The 22,881-nt window shown below is 53.0% G+C and overlaps 1 protein-coding gene across 2 annotated transcripts in view; it reads left to right on the top strand.

The window, feature by feature from the left end:
- Positions 1-22,662, top strand: part of SMAD7 (SMAD family member 7) — a gene marked incomplete at both ends in the record, with an annotated part of 28,543 nt that extends 5,881 nt beyond the window's left edge. Inside the window, 2 exons of one of the 2 annotated variants that reach the window (XM_079717463.1) lie at positions 1,718-1,789; positions 22,124-22,662. In XM_079717463.1, the coding sequence (XP_079573589.1) occupies positions 1,718-1,789; positions 22,124-22,662 (611 nt within the window). Of the gene's footprint in view, positions 1-1,714; positions 1,790-22,123 lie in introns of both variants that reach the window. The other variant, XM_079717462.1, reaches the window with a different exon arrangement.
- Between the last annotated feature and the right edge of the window lie 219 nt (positions 22,663-22,881).

The following is a 22,881-nucleotide window of genomic DNA, read 5'->3' as shown; positions in this document are numbered from 1 at the left end:
CCTTGTCCCTGGGATTCAGCCAGCCAAAGCCGGTGGGGGAGGGAGGGAGTGGCCGTGGATAAGTCATCATGGGGGTGTCTTCCCTTTGCGGGGTAGGTAGAAGCCGATCTCCAGCATAGTGAAGGCCATCGAAGTAGTTTAGAAAGTGCAGGCTATACACTCTTTAACCAGCAACTCCATTTCCTGCCTGCCCCTATTGTTTTCCATTTGATTAAGTGTATCCTGTAAAACTGTATATTCCTGTTAGGAATTAAACTTTACCCTGATACAGTGAAATTACCCACACAGTCTTTTCTCTCTCCCCTGCCCGCCGCTACCACTCCTCCGCTTCCTCCTTCCCTGTTTAGAAAAATTCTTGAAAAGTTGTTCTTACAGCCTGAGAGAGAATGCAAGAGAGGGATTAGAGAGAGGACCTCAGAGTTGAGTGGCCCAGCCCCTCCCCACTTTTACCAGGCACTGGAGACAGCTGCTGGGCCCCTAGAGAGCTCTGTGGCTACCTGCCCCTGGGCTACTCTTTCACTTGGCTTCCTATTCGCCCTCTCGGCCAAGTGTTTCCAGGGGGAAACTGGTAACGCACCCCCCGGGGACATCCTGCTAGTGGCCTGGGGTGGAGGGACTGGAATTTGCACCATCTGACCCGGTGCTGCGACGCTCCTTTCCTGAGCCAGCCTTTCTCTGTGGATTTCAGTAAGTTTGGCATTGGCGATGGTGCCTGATATGCTTATGGGGTCTCGTATTTTTGTTTCATGGGACTAATTCGTTGTGGTTCGTGGCCATTATTTTTTGTTTTAATTGCTTGGAGGGAGGTTGTCAAGTCTATTTCGCATCTGGAATTGTCATTATCCTCATGAACATTTAGGTCACTGTGCTGAGCACCTGAGGGTGACAAAGATGTTGAAGAGAAGGTTATAGTCCAGTTCAGGCAGACAGGATCTGAAGGTAAAAGATCAATAAAGACAGCAGAAGGAAATTACAAGTACTGGGTGCCAGAAAGATTTTACAGGAAACTGAGGCAGGGAGGCTTGCAGGCCTGGGGTTGCCTGGGAGGGTTTCCAGAGATGGGGAGTTTGGATTAGGGAGCCTTGCTGAAAATGTTCTCTGTTGTCCTGATGTGGCGTGAGGGTGATGTGGCGTGAGGGGCTGTTCACACAGGTGTGTACATGAGTGAAATTCATTTCATTGAGTTGTACTTGAGATTTGTATTTTTTTTTATACTTATTATACCTCAGTTAAAAAGGAAGAAGTCCCTTCAGCCCAACACCAGTTCTTCCTAAAGAACTGGAAAGTCTGTCTTTAAAAAGATGAGAGTGGCAGCGAGGTCACTGGATCCAAGCAGAGAGGCCATGCTTTTGGGAAAAGATGGGAAAGATGGTGGGGAGACAGCAGCCTCGGTTGAGAGAGAAGAACCGGGCGTCCTTTGACCTTGGGAACTACCTGGTTTCCTCAATGGGGGACTTGCAATAAAAGAGAAATTCCAGCCAGTCTGTCTTGACTAATGATTAACTGGCCGCCCGGAGCCCAGACGGGTGACAAGGTGCTGTGGTCTGTCTTATGATGGGTAGCGAAGCCTGAGCAGCCCATTAATAATCAGCATCGCGGCCGGGAGTCACCCGTTTGGAATGTGTGGTTTCTCTTTAATGCTGTTTAGAATGTGCTTAAAAATTAATCTTGGTGTTTTTATTTATTTATTTCTCTCTTCTTTTCATATCCACAGCAGACTGTCCAGATGCTGTGCCTTCCTCCGCTGAAACAGGGGGAACGAATTATCTGGCCCCTGGGGGGCTTTCAGGTGAGCTGCTTTCCCTTACTTTCTTGGCAATTCGAAGACCTCCTGAAATGACTGGAGACTGGAGGACTGGAGGTGGCCTTCCGCCACCCCAGCTGGTCTGGAATTAATTCTCACTTTTATGTGCATGAAACTGGATGTATCCGTGATGACTCTGTTGCCCTTCAGCTCGTCCTTCTGGGCCGTAGATCTGGAAGTGGGGGCCGGCCGGCGGGCTGGTATTGGGCCATGTTTCGTGGTTATTGTTAAGCAGCTCCCGACTTGAGGGGCTTCCACTGGGTGACTTTGATGTTATTAGTTCACGGGTTTAAGCCCTTTTTTGCTCTCACTCTCAGTGCATCGGGTGCCTTGAAGGGAATGGATCCACCTTTTGGGAACTTGTAGAAGACAGATCCCAAGTGTAGGATGGGAGTTTGGAGTAGTAGCTGCTTCTTTGCAAGTCCTGCTTCCCAGTCCAGCTTCGTGCAGGAGTCTGCAGTGCATGGTGGGGATGGGAGGGCCAGGGTGGGGACAGTGCAGACAGTAGGTGCTAATACTGTTACCCAGCAGGGAACACAGGTGTGAGCAGGGACCTGGACTCCCCAGGCTGGAGAGTTAGGGAATTGGGTGAGGGGCACTGGGGAGCCTAAACGTCATTGTCCCTGAGAGAAGTCATTGTCCCTGAGAGACGGGAGGAGAGAGTGATAAGCCTGGAGAAACTCATTAGCAATGTAAGTGGGAGACATTTCCATTTTGTTCTAAATATGTCCTGTTTTCCACCTGTTTTTCCCACCCCAGTATGCCATCACTGGATTCTCTTAAGAACTAGCTAAAACAAGAGGGAAAGTAATCCAGGAAAAAAAAAAAAAAGGAAGAAAATCCAGCAGAGTTCTGGGCATTTGCCCTTGGGACATTGGTGTAGGATCATGGCAGCTCAGATGGAAGCTATAAAACTGTCTTTGGGGGGGACCATGGTGCACCCTCTTCTGTGACTTTTAACCGGTCAGGTGTCGCTTAGGCTCCGCTCGGTTCGTCCTAGCCAGTTCCCTCTGCAGGAATTGAGCTTGCTGAGAATGTCTTCAGGGAGACCCTTGTTTGTTTTGATTTCAGTGCAGTATATACTCTGGCTGTTATCTGAGACAGAGGATATTGTTTACTCAAAGCTCCTAATGAGAGCTGAGCAGGAAAAAAGAGGGACCCAGAAAGGGCAGGGGCTTGGGGTGAGGATGGGAGTGGACCATGGCGGTGGAGGAGGGAAGAACATCCCGGGACATGAGAGCTGTGTCTTTTCTGCTTTCTAAGGCTCAGAGAGTTCCGGAAAGAAAGAAAGCCAAGGAGAGGAAAGGGTCTGGGCAAAATAGCACACTCAGGATGTTGTTAGAGGGTTTTATTTTTTAAATTCTGAATGTGCAGGGAGGAGTCCCAGCCCCTCTGAACCACATGAAACAAGCAAGGGAAGTGGTAGCTTTTGAAAGGGGGCTTTTCGGAAGGTTTGTCTTATTGATAACATCTTGTCTGTCTCCTCTGCTGGAGGAAGTAACGATACCCGCCTGAGCCACCAGCCTCCTTACCCGGCCCCCGGAGCCAAAAGTGTGACAGTGCAGCCCCTGTGAGACGGGTGGGCTTCCAAGAGTTTTTCGTGTCCTAGAAAGAAACTGGGGGTAAAGCAATGATGAACTCCTCCCCTACCCCCAAAGTAACTGCAGCCATTTCGATGAATGAGAAGCTGCTAGGAAGGAGTGCTTGTCTCTGAAGGGATAGCGTCGTTCAACGAAACTGCAAGAAGAAAAAAACGGGACGGGGGGCTCCACATGAAAGAGCATTTGTTTTGAATTTTAGCTCTTGATTTACTAATTCCCAAGGCTTCAAAGTTTCAACTCTTTCTTCTTTCCGTTCAGAGTTGGAGTAGTTTATTAATAATGGGCCGTGGGGGGAAGTTGAAGAAACCGTTTCTTGGGTTGGTGCCAGTGGTTTGGGGGTGTCTGGAGGGGAGGCGATAGGCCCTGAGAAAACCCACGGCTCCTCCCTCTGCCGCGAGAATGCCCCCGCCCCCGCCCCAAAAGATGATGGTAGTGGCTCGAGTCCAGGGCGGAGGGTTTTGCAAATGAAAGCCCAAACCTCCTTTCCAAGAACTTGATCTTTCCATGGTGGGGGGGTGGAGGTGGCCGAGGCCGGGGTGTGTCTGCCTGGCGGAGGATGAGGCTGAGGCTGAGGCCGGTGGGGGGGCTGTGGTGGCTGAAGGGGGCTGGGCCGGGGAGGGGAAGGAGGCTGGAGCGGGGAGCCTGCTGTGGGGAGCGCCAGGCCAAGTGGGCATCACGGCGGGGAGCGGGGAAGGTGCCCACAGGGCTCTGCCCCCGCCTCCCCCCTGGAAATCACCTCTCTGAGTGTCTCTTTCACGGGCCCTGTGTGCTGTTTTCCTTCCTGTCCTGGCCGAGATCGGGCTTAATGAATGGGGCTCAGTTTAGGGTGGGAGGAAGGTCGGCAGCGGGAGCCAGGGCTTGATTCTCTTGGCAAGGGAAGAAGGGAAAGAAAAAAACAGCCGAATGTGAAAATGTGGTGCCTCGGGGGTGGGGGTGGGGGTGTGCTTGAAGGCACGCCCCTTGCCCCTCCCGAGATGCCGGGGTGACTCCAAGGCTGGCCCTTCCCTTTCCTGCGAGGAAGGGGAGTGGGCGGGTAGGAGCGCTGGGAGCCGGCCCGCTGGCTGCAGGTTGGAATTCCAGCCTTGCAGCGCGGGGCTGGCCGGGGAGACGACAGGCCAGGCCTCTGGGACTCGCAGTGAAACAGACCCCACCCCTGCAAGTTTCCTCAGTCTGGGAAAACGGCACATTTTTAGAAGGCTGTGACTCGGTTCCAGGAGATTGTACTTTCATTTCTGACAGCCGGCTCTCGGAGACAGATGGATTGCTCGGTGCCTGGTTGTGTGTGTGTGTGTGTGTGTGTGTGTGCGCGCGCGCACACGCGTGTATGCGTGCTGCAGACCTACAGATAGACACGTGCACAGACACATGAGCGGGCAGGCGCTGGGATAGGCCTGGGTCCCTCTCACACGGGATAGGTGGACCTCAGAGACGGTTTCTCCATGAGGATGTGTGCTCTGGGCCCGGGGAGTGTTTGGATTGGTTCTGAATCTTGATCTGGGTATGGTGCTTTTGGAAAGGCGTGTAGGACAAACCCTTGTTGCTGGCATGTATCCTGGCTCAAGAATACCCACCTAGGAGTGGTCTTACGTAGATGGGAAGCTTCTAGGTTCAGCTCGGTGGTGGAAGTGGAAAGGATTTGCTCCCAGAGCTTTCACTGGGTCACTGGTAATTAAAAGCATGTGTTCGAAGCTGTCATCTTTGCAGCCTCCATCTGGAGTTTCTAGGGGGGAGCTTTCATTTAGCTTGTCTGCTGTCCTGAGTTGGGGGAGTGGGGTGGGGTGGGAGGGGTTTGAAGAAATACCACCTCACTTGTGAGTTCCAGGTTATTCAGCTGCACACCCAGCCTCCTCCTTTGTATATTGCTGTCTAAAGCTGGTTGGGCCTCAGACATACGGGCCTCACTGGTTAGGGCAGGGATTAGAGGCCAGCATCATTTGTAGTCATTTTTTAAAAAATTATTTATTTATTTTTGGCTGTGTTGGGTCTTTGTTGCTGCACGCAGGCTTTCTCTAGTTGTGGTGAGCGGGGGGCTACTCTTCGTTGTGGTGCGTGGGCTTCTCATTGCAGTGGTTTCTCTTGTTGCAGAGCACAGGCTCTAGGTGTGCAGGCTTCAGTAGTTGTGGCACGCGGGCTCAGTAGTTGTGGCTCACGGGCTCTAGAGCACAGGCTCAGTAGTTGTGGCGCACAGGCTTAGTTGCTTTGCGGCATGTGGGATCTTCCCGGACCAGGGATCGAACCTGTCTCCCCTGCATTGGCAGGCAGATTCTTATCCACTGCACCACCAGGGAAGCCCCCATTTGTAGTCATTTAAACTTCAAAAGAGGTGCCACCCTGGATTTCAGGGAGGGAGGTGGGAGGCAGTGGAGGTGTAGTACCGATGTGTCTGGGGGAGGGTGCTGAGGAACCCATCTCTTGGTTGTATAAAATCATGCTTATTGGAGAGACACCGTCCCACCAACCCAAGGGAGGCCAGCTCCTTTGCTAAGGTCTTCAGATCCGTGTCTCGCTTCTAGTTCCTGGGTGATGGGAATGTCCTTAGGTCAGCATCCATTCCAGGAAAGGTTCTTTCCTCTTCTTTGATCCCTGCTGGCGTCTATGAGAGCCTCGGAGGAGAGTCTTCAAAAATACCTACATAATCTGAAAATGTGGTCCTGGCTCAGTCCACAGTCAACTTGGGCTCAAACCAAGTAGCTTAGGAAAGAGTGCTCCATCCTGTTCTTAAGGAAAGTTATTCAGCTGCATTTGTTGTTTCGTTGGGAATGGTGATGGCAAACTGGGAGTCTCTCCTTGGGTGCCTGTTGCTGTGTTTTTATATCTCCTTCCCGTGCCTGGGAACAAGCAGATACGTGGTTTCTCTGGAGTCTCTAATGCCATGGGGGGTGGGGTGGGGGTGGATTGAGTTCATCCAAGTGGCCTTGAGCATGGGCTTGGGGGGGATCCCGTCAGAAGGACCAGCACATGTAACCATGAGCAAGCTCCTTACCTATCCTCTCCCCTTCCTTCAGGCCACTGTGAGGAGTGACAGTCTGAATCTCTAGGGACCCATATGTCCCTGAATGCCAGGCTGATGACTCAATCCCCAGCCAGCTCACCTGGTGCACACCCACTCCCCAGTGAAGACCAGTCAAGGACAGCAGCTCAAGCTCTTTGCCTCTTCTGCAAGGCTTGAGGTCATGCACTCAACCCCAGAGAAGGGCTCACTGTTAAAACCCCTTTTGTCCTGGAAAGAATGGGGCAGTCAGGCAGGGGTTAAATGCAAGGTGACGGCATTTAAAGTCTCTGGAGCAAATTGGGGCTGCTCTGCCAGCCAGACTAGATGGGCCACTGCCTCACGCACCCCGTCCCTGAAGCAGAGCAAGGCTGGCCCGCGAAGGGGGCGGGGCCAGAGTCCAGTGTAGCTCTTGGCCACTGTCTTGGGGCACTAACACCCTCTCCCCAGGGAGGCTTTTTCTTAGCAGAGCCCAGCAGTAGCTGCGTGGACTTCTGGACCTGTGGCCCAGAGCTGGTGGGGGGGGGCAGTGAAAAGGGAGGGAATGCCAAAGGATTCATGATCAAGTTTGTCTCCCTTTGCTTCTCTTTTCTTTTTTTTTGCGGTACGCGGGCCTCTCACTGTTGTGGCCTCTCCTGTTGCGGAGCACAGGCTCCGGACGTGCCGCTCCGTGGCATGTGGGATCTTCTCGGACCGGGGCACGAACCCGTGTCCCCTGCATCGGCAGGCGGACTCTCAACCACTGTGCCGCCAGGGAAGCCCTCACTTTGCTTCTTTATTGCTGCTGTTACTGTCCCGTGATACTGCTCCTACAGTGCTGTGATCGCCAGGCCACTTCACAGCAGGTGTCTTAACCTGGTGGGAGAAAAACAGGCGCAGGGTGGTGGTCCCCAGACTTGTCTGCACATCGGAACCCCTGGGAGCTTCCAAATCACAGTCTGTTGGCAGGATCCCAGCATCAATATTTTTTGAGGCTTCCCAGATGATTTTAGGGTGCAGACAAGTTGGGGAGCCCCTGGTGTAAGGGGTAAAAGGGTCTGTGTTCCTGAGGGGGAGTATCTATTTTGTGTGTGTGTGTGGAGAGTATCTTTGGTGGCTTCTCTTGGTGGCTGTGCAGGTTTTCTGTGATTCTGCCTGTGCTCCTATAGGGAAGAATTCGAGTACCTTGCTTGTTGAGCCTCTTCTCAACTAAGACTTTCACTCGATTGTAGAAGCTTGACACGGTGTGTTAACTCTGCCTCGTCCTCCCATTGGCTTTGTTGTAGTGGATGACATGGTAAAAGTGACCCATGGGACAGGGTTTCCTTTCAGGGTGATGGAGATGTTCTGGAACTAGGTAGTGGTGATGGTTGCTCAGCTCTGCGAATGCTCTCAATGTCACTAATGGTAAATGTCGTGTTCCGCATATCTTGCCACAGTTTTAAAAAGTAGTGACCTGTGGTAGCTTTTAAATGCACGCAGGTATTTAGATATTCAATAAAAAACACTGGCTCTGGAGAATGAAAATGGAGACTTCAGTTAGGTGCCTGAGATCTGTAGATAGACACTTGTTTCCAGAGCACCTCTGAGGTCTCCAGGGGTGGGCCCACAGTCACGGGCCTGTCTCCTGTGATTTTTCAACCTTTTCTTTTCCGTCCTGGTTGCAGAAAGGAGAGACAGGAAAGTTCCCTGTGGCTCATTTTCCAAGGCTGACCTTTCTGCAGGGGAAGTGAGCGCCCTTGCTCCTTCTCTGCCCCAGGTGCTATTTTCCTCTGGGCAGCCCAGGGACTGGTAACCAGCCATGTAGGGGCGCTCTCCCAAAGCCTGGAGTCCTCCTGACACCCTGCTGAGTGATCCGGGCCCCCTCCTCTGGTCCTGCTGCCCAAGACCCTAGTTCATGTGACAGCTTCACCGAGGTTATAGGGCTGCATGAGTAGAGGAGGCTGGTGACTCGCCCGGGAGCCCTCCCTTTGCAGGAGCCTTGTGAAAGGATACTGTACAGCGTGGCCACTGGGAGGTCACCACTGGCCCTACCATCTCTCTCGCTCAGTACTGAATGGCTAGCCCAGTCTGGCTGTGTGCCTACTGTCACAGACAGGCTTCCTCTCCGGGCTATTTTCAGCGGGAAGATATTATTAACTGCTGAGGCACAGTTCTCAATTTAGTGGCTAACACACCAAGAAAGGAACAGTCCCTTGGTGGCGGCAACTCTACCTAAACACGGTGGCTCGTTGGGGCTGATGCCCCCAGCCCCCTTCGCTTCTCCCCACGGGGGTGTGTGCCCCTAGCCCACTTTCTTGGGATGCTGCGACTGAAGATTCAGTGTCTACCGTAGAGAGAATGAGGCTTTTTCTTAAAACCAACTCATTAAAGGTGTAGGCGATGATAGCCTTTATATTCTAAAATGGGGAGATTTTGTGACAGGGATGGGGCACTGGATGGAAAAAGGCACTTTCTGTGGAGTTTAGGACAGCTGTTTAAAACAGGGTGATAACTTTCACCTTGTAAGTGAACAGGAAGTATTGGGACAAGACAGGAAATTGCATCATTCCTTTTATGAGAAGAACTCCAGAAAAAAAGTTGTTCGTGAAAGGTAGTGGCTGAGAGGAGGCCGGCCCGGTTTTGTTTTGTGTTTTTTTCCCCCTTTTTTCCTTCCACTCCCATGAGAACTTTTGGGCCATTTTCTTTAAGAAAGAGGCTGTTTGAGAACTTTATGTTATTTTTATTATTTAAAAAAATATTTTACCAGAAGGGTCACATTCAGTTGAAATGTTAACTGCAGCCTTATTTCCCAGTATACTAAAGAATCTTTCATGAGTGTTTCAGCTTCCTTCCCCAAATGGTGAGGCCAAGCAGCTCTTGGCTGGAAGTGAATTTTGGTTTGGCTGCACAGTCTTCGACACTGAGCCCCACCCAGTGTCATTAGCTCAGTTTTAACTCGCAAAAAAAAAAAAAAAAAAAAAAAAAAATCTCATATTTTTGGGGGGAGGGGTGGGTGGGAATTTACTGATACCCTTAGCCTGTTCACCCCAGCATGACCTTCCCCTAACCAAGGTGCCTGGCATTTGGCAGGCTGGGGCTGCCTTTATTTACTAGCAGTGGGCCTCGTTTTGCCCAAGGAATCTCTCCTTTAGCTTCCTGACTGCCTATCGCTAGGACTCTGGTGAGCAGTAAAGAGGTGACAGAAGACAGCTCCCCTGGTACAGCTGTGCTTTGCCCTGGGGGATGGGAGTAACTCAGTCCTCAGTCACCCAGAAGCTTCCCCCTTTAGAGAGAGGGCTTGTGCAGCCCCACAGTGATGTGCAGAAGGTGGTATTGTGCTGGATGTGAAAACAGTTTTCATTTATTCATCTCTGGGTTTCTAAGTCCCCTCTTGGACGATGTCATTGTTCTCATAACATGGGACAGTGCCCCGACCCGGGCTGTCAAGGAGCCATCTTTAGGATGGAGACCAGAAAGAAAGAGATCTGTATGTGGCTGGCTTGCTCCCCATTTCCCCCCAACCCCCAACTTTTTTCCTTAGTAGGCTTTGTTTTGTTTTCATAACACAACAGGAGCCCTGGGGTGTGTAAAAGCATTGTTGAACATTCGGTGAGGGTAACTTGTCCAAACAGAGCAGGACGCCAAGGCAGAATGCTGTGGGCAGGTGGTGAGCCCACAGAGGTTGCCTGGCCGGCGCCTGGCTTGGAAACACCTCCCGGAATCAGCCGCAGCTGGCTGGGAAGTAGCTGAGGACAGGGGCTCTTTTCCCGCCTCCACGGGGAGCCTGGGGCCAGGCCTAGGCCTTTCTGGCTGACCCCTGCCTGGAAGGCATACTCCGCTCCCAGGTGGGTTCTCACGGGCTTCGTTCGCTCTGCCGGGTGTAAAGCTGGGGCCTGGGGGGCGGTGGTGGTGCAGCTGCCTTGGGAGAAGCCAGCATGTCCCTGTGGTCCAATCATTTAGCGATTATTTATTGAGCACATACTACGTGCCACGCTTTGCCAGGCACGGAGGATGTAGTTCTTGGACTCTGCAGATGTAATGGTCTGTCTGAAGGTGCTATGGGGTCAGTGAGATGGAGGGTCCTTGAACAGGATTTGGCTCTGTCTGGAGTCAGGCACGGGGCAGCTTCTCAGCCATGGGGTGAGGTGTTGTAAGACACGGGGGAGGAGCAGGGATGGGCCCCTGGGGAGATTGTTTGAGCACGCAGGGCCGGCACAGCTTCTCTGCTTCGGTTGTGTGGTCTGTTGAGAGTTGAGATAAAGCAAAGCTTGTGGATAAACAGAGGTCTGCCTCCTCCGGTTCTGTTTCTATTCCCGCCACACACACCCGGCCCCCCCACTTGTTGATTGTGAGATAAGAGCTACAACAGCAGGAGGTAGGGTTATAATCCAGACCCTGGTGGTACCTGGGAGCCCAGCGGAGTGGAGGTGACCAGCCACGGGCAGGGCAGGGCGGGGGTGGGGTGGGCATCTGGAATGTTAGCATTTATGTCTTTACAGCCACAGCGGAGGTGGGACATTTTCAAAGCCCAGGACTTGGACTTTTTTTATAATTCCGGTGGGCTTGATTCCCATGAGGACCATCTGGGGATGCAACACTTGCTTTTTAATTTAAAATCTGAGGGTCAAGTTCATTTCTGAGGTCCCAGCCAGTGTGCGAAGCTCTGGCCCGCCTGTGGGTGGGTTTACGCGAGGTAATCTAATACCCAGTTACCAAGGGGTTTCATTTTCACTGCACATCCTGCCCCTGGCTGTTCCCCTGAGGCCTACTGGTGGCTCCGTTCAGGGAGCTCGCTAATTTAATTAATCATCCTTGCTCCTCTGTGGAGTCAGGAGAGCTCTTTTGGCCTTTGGTTTGATCCAGGGCAGTAAGGGAAGAACTGAGTTCAACTCCAGTTTTCCTCTTGCAAAATGGGAGTTTCTGTCACTCAGACGCGAGCACTCAGATCACCAGGCCAGGGACTGTTGGTGTCTCTCTCGTGTTTGCTCATTTCTGTGTTGCCTTTTTACTTTTTAACTTGGGGTGGATGTTCAATAGGAACAAAAAAAGACAACGCCAAGGGCTTCCCTGGTGGCGCAGTGGTTGAGAGTCCGCCTGCCCATGCAGGGGACACGGGTTCGTGCCCCGGTCTGGGAGGATCCCACATGCCGCAGAGCGGCTGGGCCCGTGAGCCATGGCCGCTGAGCCTGCGCATCCGGAGCCTGTGCTCCGCAACGGGAGAGGCCACAGCGGTGAGAGGCCCGCGTACCGCAAAAAAAAAAAAAAAAAAAAAGACAACGCCAAGAAAAGACTGTACTGTCAGTAAACTCACCTTTCTGCATCTGCCACCTGGAGGGTTAAATTACCATCTCCAGTTGCCCTTTCCCACCTTGCGGTCACCTGCTGAAGTTGGCAGGTCTCTTTCCCCAGTGAGCTTCTGAGGCTAGAGAGGGCCAGGAAGAGCCGCTCAGCTCAGAAAGTGCCTGGGGACCTTGCCAGCGCCAGGGCAGCCTCGTAGCCAGCACGGCCCCTCCCCCTCATTAATCAGTAACCAAGAGGGAAAAGCAGGAGTTGAGTTCTTCCTGTGATCTGGGTGCACAGTATACAGTTCTTAAAAACAGATGGGCCTCATCTCCAGCTCAGTGGGATCACAGTTAAAGGCCCACTGTGGATGGGGGGTGGTGTTTCCTGGGAAAAGGCCTGGATTTGGGGGGGCTTGCAAAGATTCAGAAGCCGACCCCCATTTCAAGTGTTTGTCGGATGCCCCAGGAGGGGGCTTGGAGAGAATTACAATGGGAGGGAAAGCGTCCACCCTCCAAATTTCAGTCCCCTGGGGCTGGCCTGATTTCCTGGGCTGAGGATGGGGGCACAGTCATCAGCTGGCTGCATGGCCTTCACTGAGCCATTTTTGTGTCCTGGACCTCAGTTTTTTCATCTACAAGATAATCAGTTGGACCTGGTCTCCAAGTCCCTTGCAGTACTGAATGAAATCCTGTGATCTGTGATCTTCGGTTCTTGGACTTGAAGGTGTGTGAGAATAAGACCCCTTTTGCGGAGGTGGTGGGTAGCTAATGGCCTCTTCCACTGGCAAAGGAAAAGACTGTAGTTCTTCAAGGTTTTGGGTTTGCAGACTCTTCCAAGAATGAATGAAAGTTGAAGGATCTTTCCCCAGAAAAATGCATGTGCATGCCAATGTTTGCATACATTTCCAGGGGTCCTTTAGCCCCATCCCATGGAATCCCTTGTACTCAAGAATGCAGGGTGTACATGAGAGCATTAGGAGACGCAGGGCCTTTTTCTTTTTGTGGTAAAATGTACATACCATTTACCATTCTAGCCCTTCTTAAGTGTACAGTTCAATGGCATTAAGTCCATCCCGTGGTTGTGCAAACATCACCAGTATCCACCCCCAGAACTTTTTCACCTTTCGAAACTGAAACTCTGTGCCCATTAGACACTAATTTCGCAGTCCCCCCTCCTCCCAGCTCCTGGCGTGAATTTGTTCCAGGTACGTCATATGAGTGGATTCATACAGTATTTGTCCTTTTGTATTTGGTTTATTTCACTCAGTGTAAGGCCTTCAAGATTCATCCATGTTGTAGTAGGTGTCAGACTTGCCTTTCTTTTTTTTTTTTTTAATAGTTTTTTTTTTTTTTAAGATGTTGGGGGTAGGAGTTTATTAATTAATTAATTTTTGCTTTGTTGGGTCTTCGTTTCTGTGCGAGGGCTTTCTCTAGTTGTGGCAAATGGGGGCCACTCTTCATCGCGGTGCGCGGCCTCTCTTGTTGCGGAGCACAGGCTCCAGACGTGCAGGCTCAGTAGTTGTGGCTCACGGGCCTAGTTGCTCTGCGGCATGTGGGATCCTCCCAGACCGGGGCACGAACCCGTGTCCCCTGCATGGGCAGGCGGACTCTCAACCACTGCGCCACCAGGGAAGCCCTTGCCTTTCTTTTTAAATGTGTATAGATGTCCGTTCACCCTTCAGTGGACACTTGGGTTGCTTCTACCTTTTGGCTATCGTGAATAATGCTGCTGTGAACATGGGTGAACAGGTATCTCTTCAAGACCCTGCTTCAGTTCTCCTGGGTACATACCCAGAAGTGGAATTGTTGGGTCATGTGGTAATTCTGTGTTGAGTTTTTTGAGGCAGGGCCATCCTGACTTGAGAGTCTGCATAGACGGATCACAGATCACATGGGGCAACTGGGTGGACTTGAGGGTGAGCCCTGGGGCAGGGGGAGTGAGAGGAGAGTGGCATGGGGTGGGGGGAGGAGGACAGCGGAGGAGGGGTGGCCTGGCTCTCTGCAGGGATACAGGCCAGATTGGAGCCCGCGTTCATGGGAGGCCCAGAGTCCTCTGAAATGCGGAGCACACAGCACTGAGCAGCGGTGGCCTTGTGACGGTGGTCCAGGGTAGGGGGACTTTCATTCCCCTGGCCTCCTCACTGGAGGCTAAGGGGTGGGAGGGCCCGTGAGAGGGGGGGCCTCACGCCTAGGAGGTCCTGGGTGCTTTGGGGGTGAAAGGGCTGGGATGGCTGAGCAGTGAGTGTGTCAAAGCCAGGGAGATTAGATTACGGAGGCAGACAGAAGTAATGATTAACTTTTCCAGTCTGCACACTGTCTCCACTCTGTCGTACTGTTGTTTTTCCCTGTAAGTACAGTGCGGCCCTGGCCAGGCCCTGGTGTTGGGTTGTAAAGAAAGAAGGAATGAGGGCCGGCAGTGAGCGGGGGGCGGGGAGCCGGGGAGCTGGCCGGAGAGGGAAGGCTTTTCCATCAGATCCAGCGCTGGAATTTCTTGGCCGGAATGCAGTAAATGTTCAAAATGCCATCCCATCCAACAGTTTTCATAATTGTTATGGAACGAGGGGAGCTGGGGGAGGGGCGGGATGACAAGGACCTCTGTTTCTCACTGGATCTTTCCTCTTCTTCGGAAGGTGTCTCTACCCTCCAGAAAAACGAGAGAGTTGAGCTGGAGCTGTGTGAAGGACGGGGTGGGGCAGGGCCGGCGTCTGGGGCTGGAATACCTTGCAGGGAGCTTGGAGGGTCCGTGCAGCTCGGGGGCTTTATTCAATTGAGACCCACAGCAAAAGCTGCTCCCGCAGAGCCCCCAGACCTGCAGAACCAGGCAAAAACTGTCCTGCACCTCTGGGGGTTGTGTCCTTTCGGAAAGCTGGCTGATTGTGCATCTGTGTTTATTAAGATTCTTTAACGCGTAGCCGGCGTACTTACAAGCGGTCAGTAAAAAGAAGAAAATGAGGGACTTCCTGGCGGTTGAAGAGTAGTTTCCTTTGTTGGATCTGTGTTTGCGAGGGGAGGCGCACCGCCAGTTGGGAACCCACGCGTGGAATTTGGGGGGGATTTGTGGACTCTCTCCGGGTCGGGGGTGGGTGGGTTAGAGATGTGACTCGCACGCCCTTCTGTTGTGGGATGTTCCCCTCCTTGCTGTGTCTTCCCGGGAGTGGCCAGGATCCTACCCAGGGGGCAGGCAGGTGAGCAGATAATGCCCGTGCAGGCAGGTCTGGGGGGCTCTGTGTGCAAGTGTGTGACCCCTCTTTCTGAAGGGAGCTGCTGAGTTAAGTTGCGGGGGGGGGACGACGGTGGGAACTTGGTGATGCATCCTGGGGTGGACGAGACTTGAAATTCAGACTTGAAAAGGTTGAGGCTGGATGCACACTAACCAACAGCCAGGGAGGCCCATTTACTGTAAATATTATGAATGGAGTTGGCCGGGCTGGGAGTCCCCACCCTTCCTCTGAGGCCTCGGAGCTGGGCAGAGCTGGCCTCCTCAGAAGGCAGGCAGCCGGGTACACGCTATAATTTGCATGGCTGAAGGCTGGGGCACAGGAAGCCGCGTCAGCCCGGCTGGCGAGACAGATGGGAGCTTTTGATTTGTGTGGCTTCCCCCCTTCCCCGGCGCTACCCTTAATTATATTCTCTGATGGCAAAACACTGCTCTTAGGAGGGACCCCTGGGCTGGGGGCCTCCGACTTGGGCCGTTTGAGGGGCTTTAGGAGGTGGGGCTGTGGCCCATTGGGGGAGTAGGGAAGTGCATTTTAGCTCTAGTAACTGATTACTCATCACAGTTTGTAAGGCACAGTCACGAATCAGTCTTCTAGACTAGCAGGACCTGCCAAATATGTCAGCCCAGGGGAGTTTGCAAGAGGAAGGAGGGTGATGATGGGTGAGAAGCTTCAGGGCGCCCGAGCATGGGTGGGCATTGGAAATAAGATGGTGATACAGGAGACCCTTCCCTGGACACTCACCTTTTCCTGGGGGCCATGAATGACGACACCGAAAGAACACGAGTTTCTAACTCTTTGCAATGAAAAAAAAGTTGGTTTAGAGACGGACACGGCCAAATCTGACTCAAATCTCCTTTCCCTTTTGATTTTGTTTTGTTTTATTGTTGCAAATGAAATGCAAAAATGTGCCCTGCTTCCCGAAATGATTTTCTTACTCTCCAGAAGGTAGTAAAAATAAATGGAACCTGTGTTGTTGAATACTGAAACCCAGGGTGTAGCCAGAGACCATCAGAGCCAGAAGGGGGCCCATGGGGCTGTTTTGCCCCAGCCGCCTTTGCCCCAGTCGTGGGCTGGTCAGACTGAGACTCTGAGGGGGCAAAGCCTCTTGGCCAAGGTCACAGAGCAGCAGCTTGCTGTCAAGAAGCCGTTTCACTCCTGGCTTGCTTGGTGCGAGGGAGCTGGACCCCATACTCGGGGGCCACGGTAGGCATAGCATTTCTGCTGTGGGCTATGAAGGACACTTGTTTTCCCCTCTAGTGTTTGGAGAGGACTGGTGGCTTTTGAGGCCTGAGGTGGCCGCCCACACACGACTCACCCCAGCCAATATTCTGGCCTTGAACCCAGCTCTGCTTTTCAGCAGGTGATGTGTGTCTCATTGCCCCTCCTTTAACATAGGAATGGTAATACCGTGCAGCCTCACAGGGTCCCCTTTCTGTGAGCCCCTTTCAACAGAACTATGCATAGTAAATGCTCGTTAGGTGAAGGTATCAGCCCAGAACTGTTCTCCCACCTGGGGGGGGGTGGCGGTGGCGAAGAGTTGTCAGCCTTTTCCGAGCATCTGGAGAACCTAAGAGATAATATGCCCCTAAGAACTGAGACCCTCCGCTGTGGCTGCTGGCCAGGCCCTGACATCTGGCTGCTTTTTATCAAATTGTCACAATGCCAGTGTGGCCAGTACCGGGAGCTCCATTTTAGAGATGAGCTCAAGTCACCACCAAGGTGACATGGGAGGCAGATTGAAGGGGGAGTGTCTGACTCCACAGCTTGTCAGCTCGTGGCGGGTGGAACTCGCTGAGGAGTGAGGTTGGGCCCAGGGACCTGAAGAAGCACCCTGGCCTTTGAAGGAGAGCTTGCGGCACCCCCTGCCCACCCCCCAGTCCAGCCGCCTCAGTGGAGAACGTCATTGCAGAGCTCTGAAAAAGTATCCAACTTTTCTGTCCTGCCTTCTACCAGCCAGAGTTCATTCTCTGATCCATTTGGCGTAGGAGCTTGGGGGTAGTGGTGATGGGTTGGGTCTGAGCATTTTCTGGGTAACTGAGAGTTAACCTGAAATGTTTTGAGTTAATTTCAACCCCCACGGTAGCTTGCTCTAAACCCCAGGGCTGTCTTTGCTGCCCCAAGAATCCGAGGGGGCAGCTCTGGCGTCATCTTTTGTGTCCTGGGTGAGGTTGTAAGCATAGCTGATTAGAGCTGACCCCAGAACCCAGATTGAGCCCAGACACCGCAGCAAGTTTTTATGTGTTTGCTTTCTCCTGAAAACTAGACACCAGCGAGAGACTTTGTTAATTGTGTTTGGGATGAGAGTGGATGGGACGGGTTGGCACCAAGTCCCCTTTTATCTCAGTCCTTGTCCCTGAAATGAGCTGGTTGCTCTCTGAACAGTTTCCTGACCAGGGTGGGGAGCCGGGCCGATGAAGCTGTTAACCTTTGGGACGACTGATGTAGGGGGAAGGACAGGATGAGGCAACCCTTGGTGGCGCCGGAGTCCCGAGGAGGGAGGACCCTGGACCTGAGAGGGCGAGGCGTGGCCACGTTTGCGTTCCAGGGTTGCCGGGTTGCCTTCTGGGTCTGCATGTGTGCCCTTCGTTTGCCCTCATCAGCCCGCCTGAGGCAGCCATTTCTGCGCAGGTTCCATCCCCAGCTGTGTGCTCTGCTGGACCACTGGGGAGGGGGCTCGCAGACCCATCCCACCGTGGGATAACCAGAATGTTGACTAAGAGAAATAATCCCTTTATAATCCAAGTGCCTTGCCGAGGTGAGAGTGGGTTGAGACACCCACCGCCCCCCACCCGCCCGCCTTTTATTCCAGCCCCCTGGTTGCCCTGGCAGTGGGCACATTGGACTCAGTGGGTGCCTGCTTCTGTGGCTTTCTCTGTGCTGCTTCGTTTCCCAAGTATGTCCCTGTCCTGAAAAGTCAGAAACTTGGGGACCCCCCACCCCTGTCCCATCAGCACCGCCTCTGTGTGTGGACACAGCTAGGGTGAGGTGGCCTCACTTCAAGCGTTCTCAGAATCCCACTGGGTGTTTTGGAACAGTTCTGCCTCGCTGGCCTCATGGGCAACTTCCTAAATTGGAGACCGGACATGGTACCGTCGAGGCACTGAACTTGGCCTTTCCTCCCTCCCTCCAGTTTTTTTCTTCTTCATCTCCTCACGCCTTCAAATCAAAAATTTTAAAAGGGGGAAGTTCCTCTCTTACCTAGGATGTGGCCTTGAGGGTCTGGTCACCCTGTGCCATTGAGATCCCAGGCATGAGATTCATTCATGAGCCTCTGGTCTTCTGGAAGGGTCTGGTCTGTTCATTCACGACGAGGGTAATTAAATAACTCTTTGTACGAGGCAGGGAGCTCCTTGTTAAGTGGTCTTCCCTAATGCAAGTGCAAACACGAGGCAGAATCCTTCTCCTTCTCCACACGGCCTCCCGCTTTGCTTTTAAAAGGTAGATTTTATGCTTTAAGGGACATTTTTGGGAAGGGGAGGGGGGAGAACAACCTGCAAGGAATTTTAGGCTGATTCAGCACTTTCCTGGGGTTGCTCCACACATTCCCTAAACTGTAATAAAAAGAAAAAAATTGTGAGCAGGCATCTGATCAGGTAGCTTTTGACAACACAGCTTTTCTTTTGGATGCTTTAAAATGCACAAATACAGTTTTAAAACAGGCCCCCCGTACAGTTCTCTGAGGAGGGAGAAGTTGTTGAAAATACCGGAAAAGGTTATAAAAGCTGAGGGAAATTAACAGGGGACTGCGAGTTTTGCCTTCGGAGGTTAAGTATCGGCAACCAGGATACTCTAAGACCCTTCCTCAGTCCTTGTAACGAGGGGGCCTTTTTTTTTCTGTGCAGGGTCCTCCCAGCTCCTCACTTGGAGGCCTGGGAAGCCCCCAGGAGCTAAGCGTCTGCCCCGACCTTTGTGGGGAGATGCTTGTGGGCTGTGGGCCCAATTCCAGGAACTGTGCTTCTCTGAAGATGATGCTGAGCGCTTCCTAGAAATGAGCCCAGACGGCGGGTACTTCAGAGCTAAGGAGCGGAGTCTGAACTGGCAATTTGGGGCATTGTGCTGGGCCCCCAGAAGCGTGCTGTGTAAAAGGGGCCTTCGCTCTAGTGATGGGTTTGCCTGACAGCCTGTTTCTGTGCTCAGAGCTGTGTAGTTCAGGAGCGTCGAGGAGAAGAGGTATCAGGGCACTAGGGGACTGCAGGGTGACATGGTGGGGGGACGGACACGTGGGGGCCCTGCTGCCCCAGATTAGGGCACCTAGTGGGCTTTCAGGGACCTTGCTCACATCCAGGGACACCCACACGCTGCCGTTTATCTGGGCCAGGCTATTAACCTCAACAGAAGAAGGCTTTTTCTTTCTCCAGGGGACGTCTGGCAGCAAATTGCTGGGTGCATCGTCGGGCCGCACAGATGAAAGAGAAACCCGCCAGAACGCCCCCCACCCCGCCCCATTCCCCTTCCTCTCTACTGGCCAACCTCAGCGCCCCCCCACCCCCAGCTTCCTCTGCCTCCTGAAGCCCACCAGGCAGACCAGGCCCCCCCCGACCTTGCTGGTGGGCCTGGCACAGGGGCAACTCAATCTTCAGGCTCCCACCTGCCTCCGCCTCTCCCTCCCCTCCCCCTACCCCCATATTCTGGCGGGTGCCAGGTTTCAGGGGAGCTGGGCTCCATGAAACAAAGTATTGTGAGGCTCCTCTGAGGGTCTCCTGAACCTCCCTCCCAGCGACTCCTGAGCCTGCCTTTCCAGGCCGGTTTGTTGTCCTGAGTTGGGATAATAAGTGAGAACTTCTTACATTTGGAAACGCTCTCCCCCCGCAAACAAGCAGGCAGGTGGGCGCCCTGTGCCTTCCAGAAGAGGGCTTTCTCCAACCCGGCAAACTTGGACGTCAGAGCATTTTTATTTACGTGGATGTTATGGGTCTTTGGTATAGCCTTCAGAGCTGAACTCCCTCGGCAAGAGGGTTCCAAAGATTGCCAGCGCTCACGAGTTTATTAGCAGTTGATGGATACTTTGCAGAAACAAGTTAATGCCTGATGACTCACCTTCTGCTTGCAGCTCTTGTCCGTCTCTTGTTTTTCCATATGTTCCTGTGTATGCGCACGCAAACACACGTTCACAGAACACACACTCGAAGTGTGTTCATATCCATGCACACGGCCTCTTTCACACTTGTGCTTTAGAGATGATTGTTGGGGTCAGGGGTGATGGGCCAGGTTTCTGGTGTTGATTTTCGGTGGGGAGGTGGTTGAGGGGAGGAAGGAGCCCTCGGCTTCCCCGTCTTGTGTAGCTGGCGGGGCAGGCATTTGAGAAGACCAGGTGGGGGGCGTCCAGGCGACTGGTGCTCAGGGTGGGAGTTTGTGGCTGCCTCGGTGGGTCACCGAGCGCCTTTGTACAGACTTATTCCCGGGACACCTCCATGTAAAGTTAATGCAGCTGACTGGTTCCCAGGTCCTTACATGCCTGTTAACGTTGGAAGGAGTTGGTGTGCTGAGCTGCACTGGTTACCCAGCCTGCCGGGGCAGCAGGACAATCGGGACCCGAGCCCTCCTTTACCCCCAGCTGCTGTGCTCTATAACCCATCATCACCCAGGCTCTAAACCCAGTGGTTCCAAAATCAAAAAGGCCAACAAACCCAAAGACATCACACACCACCCCCAACTTCATGCCCTGAGCCCCCACCCCAGTAAGTGAGAAGCAGGGACCTACGGGGAGGGCAGGAGGCCGCCTCTGCTGCCTGCCAGGCCCTCCCCCTGTCTCTTCCCATTTTCGTTAACAAATACAAGACTTCCGGTCTCCGCCCTGCCACCGCAAACCACAGGGTTCCTGCAGCCCGGCTGGGCTGGCGAGACTTACGGCTCCCAGTCTGAGCCCTGCCCCGCCGGCTCCAGCTTACAGGAGGAGCTGGAGGAGTCGGAATGCCAGCCTCCAGGGGCCCCTCTCCTATCATATACTCCCCCCTTTTAAAGATCTCTGAGCACCTGTTCGGGAGTCACCTTAGCAGAATCACCCCAGTCTCCCCTGCTGCCCGTGGGAAGAAGCATGTACAGGAAAGCCGGGTGGGCCCTCCAGGGGAGGTGAGGGGGCAGGGCAGCGACATTAGATGCTTCTAGGGAGGGAAGGGGAACAGGAAAATGCGGCAGGCAGGACCCTGCAAGCATGGCGGTACCCACTTAAAACACATCATCTTCTGTCTGGGCTGGAGGAAGTTAAGGTAGTCTGGGCTGACACCAACTTGCAGGTTGTGATTTGGTATTTTTACCTGAACTCACGTGTACAGAGCTTCCGCTGACAGACACACTGAGAGTTATTTTTCTATTAGGAAGATAGATACTTTTACCCCACACCACGTCCATTAAAATTTTTCCTGGATATGGGACTTCCCTGGTGGTCCAGTGGCTAAGACTCCACACTCCCAATGCAGGGGGCCAGGGTTTGATCCCTGGTCGGGGAACTAGATCCCACGTGTCACAACTAAGAGTTCACACGCAGCAACGAAGATCCTGCACGTGGCAACGAAGATCCCACATGCTGCAACTAAGACCCAGCACAGCCAAATAAATAAATAAGTAAATAAATATTTGTGGCGGGGAATAAACTCCGCAGTGGCTCCTCTTTAAAAAAAAAAAAAAAAAAAAATCCCCCCCGCCCCCGATAGCGCCTCCTTATGACCAAGGCACTGATCTGAGAACTGGGAGACCACAAGCTCAAAGGCTGCTTAGCAGGTGGTCCTGGGGTCTAGGTCTGGTTCCATCATCCCTGGGGCCTGAGCAACAAGCTTTCTGAGTCCAGGTTTTCTCATGAGGATGACAATGGGGCTGGAGCAGCTGGCCTTCAAGGTTCCATCCAGTTTAAAGAACTGTAATTCTAGACCCTCAACTGTAAGGCCTTTTCTAGCCCTAAAACCAGGACCAGCCAAGTTACTAAGTGGTCTTGGCTTCTGAGCTCTGCAGCGATGGGGCTTTCCTTTGGCCAGGTGGGCACACGTGCTGGTATCCTGGGTCTCTGACAGGGTGTGGGGAGTGGAGGGAAGAGGCTCCCCAGCAAGCCCCATGCTTAGAGGCAAGGCTCTTCCATCACTGGGTCAAGATTTCCAGGCCCCAGTAGGAGGACTGTTCGGCCTGCAACACATCCAGCACCCCATTTACTCCTTCTGTCTTGCCCTGAGAGACAAGCTGATCATGGGTGTGTGTGTGTGATATTGATTTCGGGAGGAAGAGGAAAAGGCCGGTCTCCATCACCACCAACCAACCATGTCCGCCATTTTGTTTTCTAGATTCCCAACTTCTTCTGGAGCCTGGGGATCGGTCACACTGGTGCGTGGTGGCATACTGGGAGGAGAAGACGAGAGTGGGGAGGCTCTACTGTGTCCAGGAGCCCTCCCTGGATATCTTTTATGATCTACCTCAGGGGAATGGCTTTTGCCTCGGACAGCTCAATTCGGACAACAAGAGTCAGCTGGTGCAGAAAGTACGGAGCAAAATCGGCTGTGGCATCCAGCTCACGCGGGAAGTGGATGGCGTGTGGGTGTATAACCGCAGCAGTTACCCCATCTTCATCAAGTCAGCCACACTGGACAACCCGGACTCCAGGACGCTGTTGGTACACAAAGTGTTCCCCGGTTTCTCCATCAAGGCTTTTGACTACGAGAAAGCGTACAGCCTGCAGCGGCCCAACGACCACGAGTTCATGCAGCAGCCGTGGACTGGCTTTACCGTGCAGATCAGCTTCGTGAAGGGCTGGGGCCAGTGCTACACCCGCCAGTTCATCAGCAGCTGCCCGTGCTGGCTGGAGGTCATCTTCAACAGCCGGTAGCCACGTGGGGAGAGAACAGAGCGGGAGCCGAGCGGGCCCAGTCCAAACTACTTTGCTGCTAATATTTTCCTCCTGAGTGCTTGCTTTTCATGCAAACTCTTTGGTCGTTTTTTTTTTTTTTTCCTTTTTTCTCCCCTCCTTCCCCTCGTTCTTGTTTATGTTCTGTTTTGTTCTTTGAGAAATAGCTTATGAAAAGAATTGTCGGGGTTTTGGCGGTGG

The sequence above is a fragment of the Hyperoodon ampullatus genome (genome assembly GCF_949752795.1).
Source record: "Hyperoodon ampullatus genome assembly, chromosome: 13".
NCBI classification, from domain to species: domain Eukaryota; kingdom Metazoa; phylum Chordata; class Mammalia; order Artiodactyla; family Ziphiidae; genus Hyperoodon; species Hyperoodon ampullatus.
Note: the sequence above shows the minus strand (reverse complement) of the source record. Positions and strands in the feature narration are given on the sequence as shown.